The sequence below is a fragment of the Alligator sinensis genome, unplaced genomic scaffold, assembly GCF_000455745.1.
Source record: "Alligator sinensis unplaced genomic scaffold, ASM45574v1 scaffold1161_1, whole genome shotgun sequence".
In the NCBI taxonomy this organism is placed as follows: Eukaryota; Metazoa; Chordata; order Crocodylia; family Alligatoridae; genus Alligator; species Alligator sinensis.
In genome coordinates this window covers 95,890-102,117 of record NW_005843255.1, presented here as the reverse complement: position 1 = coordinate 102,117, position 6,228 = coordinate 95,890, and the positions used below count along the sequence as shown (strand labels likewise).

Here is a 6,228-nt window from a genome sequence, read left to right as displayed (position 1 = left end):
CCCCCCGCTGCGTGCCACTTTCCTGTTACCATACAGCTGGAGGTGTCCCCACAAGGGGAAGCAGAGCCCAGTGGCCAGAGCCCATGGTACTGCCCTGAATGAGGATGAACCCGGAGGGGGGAGTGGAGCTGCGTGGCTGTCAGTGCCCAGAGGACAGTTCTCCCCCATCAGGGTCCCCTCCCTGAGCCCATAGAGGGAGACAGGAACAGAGCCAGGGAGATTGCCACCACCTTTATTTGGGTCATTCAGGTAACCCATCACGTACAGCCAGGTCCTGCCAGCAGGGGCGGGGAAGTCCCACCAGAGCTGACACCTGGACACTGGCCAGCAGCAGCCCCGGGAACATTCCTGCCCCAGGGGCAATCCTGACGCAGCCTCTGTGCCTCTCCAGAGGGGGCTGCATGCTAGGAGGAACAACATCCTCCCTGTACATAACGGCCAGCAATTGAAACCAAAGTCAGCAAGGTCATGGGCAGGCAAGACAGAGCCTCACTCCTGGGAGACCTCCCCCTGTGCCCAGATTCAGAGGTCCTGGTCAAGGAGGCGCTGCACAAACCACCATGAGCAGGGGTCTCCCAGGGCAGTGACTGCTGGTGTCAGGTACAGGAGGTCTGAGGGGTCAGGCAGGTCTTACACCGGCTGCTCCTGGGGGCTGGGACTGGCATTGCTTTAGCAAAGGCAGCAGCTGGTGGACTAAAGAATAAACCCAGCTGCTTCAAATGGAGATGGAGGTCCTGGCTGCTGCTGATGCAGGCCAAGTGAAGGGGCTGGCACAGACTGCAGCAAGCTGCAACTCCTTTCCCCCTTTCAAGGGAGTTGATTAACCCATTCCCTCCCTGTCCTCGAGGGGATGTGCCCCTGCATGGCTGACCACCAGAGCCTGTTGGCAGGCAGGGCAGGATGGGAGCCTGAGCCCGATGGCTCGGTTGTAGCAGACAGATAGCAAAGTTCCCCCAGCCCTGCCCATCTGGGGGTCTGTGCAGCAGGAAGAGGCTTAAATGAGAAGTGCCTGGGCCAAGGGAGATGGTTGTTCCTTCCAGCCGGGAACGGATTTCACAGCACAATCAATCAAATGCAGCCCTGTGCTTCCTAAGATGCTCCCTACAGCAGTTGCTCCACAAGACCCCAGCACCCATGGGGTTAAGTAGGAAGAGTGAGAGCACCAGTCTGGGGCACCTCCAGGGCAGAGGGCCCAGGCCAGGGCAGTGCTCCAGACAACCCTGCCAGGCACCAGTCCGTTAGTCCTGGCCTCTCTGGAGGCCTCTGATTAGGTCCCCCTAGCGGGGCTGTGATTATAGATTAATGAGCTCTAGACACCGCAGCCAGGGCAGGGCCTGTGCCCCTGCTAGCACCTGTCCCCCCTCGCCATGACTGCGGGGGAGTGGGGTCACATGATCCGACACTGTTCGCCTCCAGCGCTGGCTGCGTCCGGCAGGTTCAGCCCCTCAAGGTCGAAGTTCAGGCCTGGGGGCTGCGGAGAAAGAGCAGGATCAGGAGGCGGAACAGCGAGGCCTGGCCACAATGTGTCCAGACTTCACAACAGGACTGGGGCCTCTCAAGGCCAACTCGGGCAAGATGAGAAAACTCAGGAGTCCCAGCTCACCTCCCAAGGCTCTGGCTGCTTCCTCCATCAGAGAGAAGGTCTCCCTGGAGCACAAGAAGCTGCAGGGCTCCAGGCAAGAGGCCCTCCCCACCCAGCCTGCTCCTGGAAACTCCCTGGACAGCCCCCGAGGTTCATGGAACAATGCGCCAATCCTGAGCCAGGAGCGTACTGGGAGAGCTCCCAGGCTGATCTCTGCTGTGACCTGCCACAGGGAGGAGTAAGGTGCATCCCATCCTGCAAGCTGGCTCTCACTGATCCTGACTCTGTCCAGCCACAACTAGCTTGCCATTTCCTCCTGTTGGTGACAGGCCACGCAGCCAGACGCCTGGCACCAGGGCACTTTCTAGGGAGCAGGGGTGAAAATCAGGCCCTAACAGCAAGTCCTGCTCCCAAATCTTCTCCCAAGCGGACCCCACAGCACTACCTGAGACTGGGGTCGAGCCAGGTCACTGACAAGAGCCTGACAAGGGGAAGGAGGGATGAGGTTGTGGCCCAGGTATTTCAGAACCATCCCATCCTCTCGAACACACCCAACCAGGTCATGGAGGGGGAGAGGAAGGGGGAGGGGGCAGCCTTCTCCCCTAGAAATCCCATTGCCCAAGATGAACCAGACTGTGGAGCACTCAGGACCAAAAAGGGCAATTCTGCTAGCAGTCAGCAGAGGGCAGTGACATGCTCGCAAAGGAGGCACCATCCCTGCATGGGCAGGGTAGGGCAGGGGCAGAGCTGCCAAGGGCTGTCTGCAGTCTCAGAGCATGTGGGAGTTCCCCCAGCCCAGCTGTGTGCAGGACTCCAGGGGAAGGGCCAGGCAGAAGACAGGCCTGAGTCCTGCACTCCTGAGACAAGAGCTACAGCACTAAGCCAGCCAGCAGCAGAGGGCAAAGGTCTGCAAAAGCAGCTCAGTTCCAAGCCCTGATTCAGGAGAGGGTGTGGCAAGGAAAGGGTTAAGACCAGCCTGGGCTGATGCCAGTCTCAAGGTGGGCAGCTCTCTTTTGCAGTCCCAGGCTCCCAAATGCCACAGCTATCTGCCCAGCGCCAAGCCCTGCAGGCTGCGTTCCTCAGAGCGCACTCTCCTCCCCACATTTCACGCTGACAATGGAGGAAAAAGCAAAACAAGCCTTGGCAGGAAGACATCAGCACCCACCCTAATGCAGGGCCTGGAACCTCATAGCTGGAGAAGAGAGCCCTGCTGGCTCTACAGCCTACCTCGCTCGGCCTGGGGCTGTGCAGGGACCGGGATTCTCCCTGTGCCAGATCCCAGCAGTGAAGTGGTGAGCAGAGAACCCCCCAGAGCAGGTGCCCTTGCAGCCAGAGGGCAGGCAAGAATGTGGGTGGGCTGGGGGGCCATCTCAGGATCCTGGCCTGGCCTGTGAGCAAGTTCTGGCTCAGGGGCGATTTCTTGATGGTTACCTGGAAGCGCCAGTATGGGATATTCCTGTGCCCGCTTGACCCTATCTGGTGGGGATGGGACTGTGTCAGTGCTCCCCAGTGCAATGACTCTTCTCGTCATGATGGGCTAGAGGGAGGCAGCACCTCTGGGTTTGCTCAGGAAGAGCTCTCCTTTTTCAGTCTGCTGACCTGGTTTCTTGCCAGTGCTGTCTGCCCTCCCTCCCCACTGCCACCAGGAACAGGTTGGCTGGACCACAGCAGGAGATGACCCATCTGGGACCTACCAGGAGGGGCAGCCCACAGGCAGAGCAGTGCTACCTCCCCAGCCTCCAAGCGCCCCACAGCCAGGAAGTGTGAGGCTGCATGGCTGCTCCTAGACCCCAGGATGTGGAGAGGAGAATGGCGAGTCCATGGTCCAGCCAGCCTGACTCCCTCTTGGCTGCCCAGGGGGTGGGAGCCCAGCACCAAGACCCCTACAAAATGCCCCAGCACACTCACCGACTCCCCCGCCAGCTCCTTCGGAGGATGCCCCAAGTCCTGCAGCTGGAAGAGAGACCGGCAGTATCAGAGAGTGCAGCTCTGAGCAGCATCTAGGGCATACGTGCTGGGGGGAGGAGGAGGGGGCGCGCACAGCCTCTCATTAGGCACCTAGATCCCAATGCAGTCAGACATGGCCTGAGATGATCACTACTTGTGGCTCTGCCACCAGGTTGTAGCCAGGCCCAGCCCCCAGAGGACAGGGATTCAAGAGCCAAAAATGCCGAGACAGGGGCTACATCTCCCTGGATGCTGCTTTCTAGGGCGAGGCCCAACTTCTCACCTGCTGCATGAGGTCCAAGACCATCTCAAAGCGAGCCTTCTGCTCGGCATCACTGTCCGTCGGCTGCTCGGCCTCAAACTGCTGGCAGATTTTCCCCATGATGCTGTGCTGCTCCTGGTACTTCTCATACTGCTCTTCAGGCAGGGAGTCACGGTGGCTGTGCAGCCACTCGGGGTACTAGAGGGCAAAGGAGGCAGAGATGTGGAGACTGGGGTGGGGACAGGGGCTGCGCCGCCACCAGCACCCACCACTTACTTTCTCTGTGATTTCTTTGAGGGAGGGGTAGAGCACGTCCTTGGAGAGTAGGTTCTGCATGATGCTCTGCATGATGGGCAGGATGTTCCCCTCGCTCTCGCCCTCCTCCATGCCCAGGCTTTCCATGGCTTTTGCCAGCTCCTCTTCGGATACACTGGGGTTCTGCGGGGAAGCAGGGCCCGGAGTGAGACCTATGCGGCCCTGCAGGCATGGCACAGCATTTGCCAGTTGCTAACCCACAGGCAAGCGTGCAGGGAGCTCCAGTGGCACCGAGGTGAGAACACCCCCTGCTGAGCTGCCACTCACTCCCACATAGAGCATGACATGAGTCATGTGGTTTGGCTCCCAGTGAACAACAGGCCTGCTATTTAAGGAGCAGGAAACATCACTCCTGCATGTGCCCGGCATGTTTCTAGACTGCTCTCCTTTGGGAGAGGCCAGCCCATGGCCACCCATCATCACCCTGATCCCAGGACCCTCGGAACAAGCCCCCGCTGAACCCTCACCTGGAGGTCATTGGCGTTCTTGGCTAAGCCACTGAGCGTCTCTTTCAGACAGGAGGTGAACTCTTGCTGGGATGCAGCATCACTTCCTGGGGACAGCAGGAAGAGGCTTGGTTAGGTAGCTATCAAATAACCAGGTTCTTGGGAGCTCAGTACTCTCAGCTCTTCCACATTGGAGGGGAAGGTTTCCAAATGGGCTAGAGCTGGAGCTGGGGGATGCAAACACTGGCTGCCTTGGTATCCACTGTGCTTAGCTTTCCCGCTGCTCTCATCTCCACATGCTGCAAAGCAGCAGACAGACTGACCTAGGAGGGACAGACCCTGGGGGCCCAGCACTTTCCAGTCCTGGTTTGATGTCCTATCCAGGGGCCATGGCACCTTGATGACCTCACATGACATCAGAAGTCTGCTGATAACCAGGAATGGAGACAGAACTCCACGCCACATCTACAAGGCACCCGGCATCTGGTCTTTTTACCCAGCCTAAGCAGCACTGGGAGAGCCCACCCCAACCTGCCAGGAGGGCAAGGAACAGCCTGGTGTTTTCCCCATCGTGTCCAAAGCAAGAGGTTGCCCAGAGCCAAAAGATTTGCAAAGAGCTTTCACAGAGCAGGGCACAGTCCATAGGGTACACCAAGGTGGGGCAAGGCAGGACCACGTACCCCACAGGTTTCCATCCCTTGCTAGGCCTCACACACCCACAATGGTACTGTAGTTGCAGTGTCTCCAAATGGAGAACGCTGAGACAGCTCAGCCGCCCTGGCTAGCTAAAGGGTGCTACAGAGCTCAAACCTAGACCTGTGTGCTCCCTGCAGAGTTCAGAGGCCTGTAGTGAAAAGCTGGCAGCTCCTACCATTGCCTCCAATCAGATAAATGGAAGGGGGTTAAATGGAGCTTTCCAGGGGGAAGAGACCAAATCAGCAATCACTGCACGTGTGAAGCCCCACAGCACTCTGCATCTCAAGGGAGCTCTGTTCTGTGCTAGACAAGATCTTCACAGCCACAAGGTGTAAATGCAAGTCAAGGGAGTCAGTACCCTCCCCACCACATCCTAAGCTTTGCTGCTGCACTTAGCTCCCTGCTCCCTAGCACATCGACAACTTGTATTTGGGATCAGCCTGATGGGGGCATGTTGTTCCTCACAGCCACAATTCTCACCTCTCCACCATCCCTCCAAACCCCTGAGGCCTGAAGGCAGCTGCAGAAACTTTGCAGATCCATGAGCACTTTCAGAACCACAGTGAGTGCTTCATGCACTCCCTGCATAGACTACAGTAGGCCTTAGGCTATTTAATGATAGGATAGAATCGAGTTGATTGTATTTGCCTGGCTGTAGTTTAAACAAAGAAAGTGTCACAAGGTGGGAGCCATTTTAGAAAGCTTAGGAAATATGGACTGAAAAAAGTAGGGTAAAGGTTGTAAAGCCACTTCAGGTACTTCAGTGGTTTGATGACAGACGACGGTAATCTTAGACAAGGCAACACTTATATAGGGAGTAAGAATAGGCAGATAACTACTAACTAGAGTAGCACCTATTAGGAGCGCTTCTATATTTTTATACCTTATTAACTGCTTTAATATTTTAACCAAGCAACAGGTCATAAAAACTGGGTCCACTTTGGGATTTTTCCCCTTCAGTCTTGAACTATGGTTCCTGC

General features: G+C 57.3%; 1 protein-coding gene across 1 annotated transcript in view; it reads right to left on the bottom strand.

Annotated features, from left to right (window-relative positions):
* Positions 1-212: 212 nt before the first annotated feature.
* The window catches only part of PEX19 (peroxisomal biogenesis factor 19), a 30,760-nt gene continuing 24,744 nt past the window's right edge, over positions 213-6,228 (bottom strand). The window contains exons 5-9 of the mRNA XM_025194600.1: positions 4,574-4,659; positions 4,068-4,229; positions 3,813-3,989; positions 3,491-3,535; positions 213-1,471 (exon numbers count right to left, since the gene is read on the bottom strand). Of these exons, the coding sequence (XP_025050385.1) occupies positions 1,388-1,471; positions 3,491-3,535; positions 3,813-3,989; positions 4,068-4,229; positions 4,574-4,659 (554 nt within the window). The 3' untranslated portion in view covers positions 213-1,387. The remainder of the gene's footprint in view (positions 1,472-3,490; positions 3,536-3,812; positions 3,990-4,067; positions 4,230-4,573; positions 4,660-6,228) is intronic.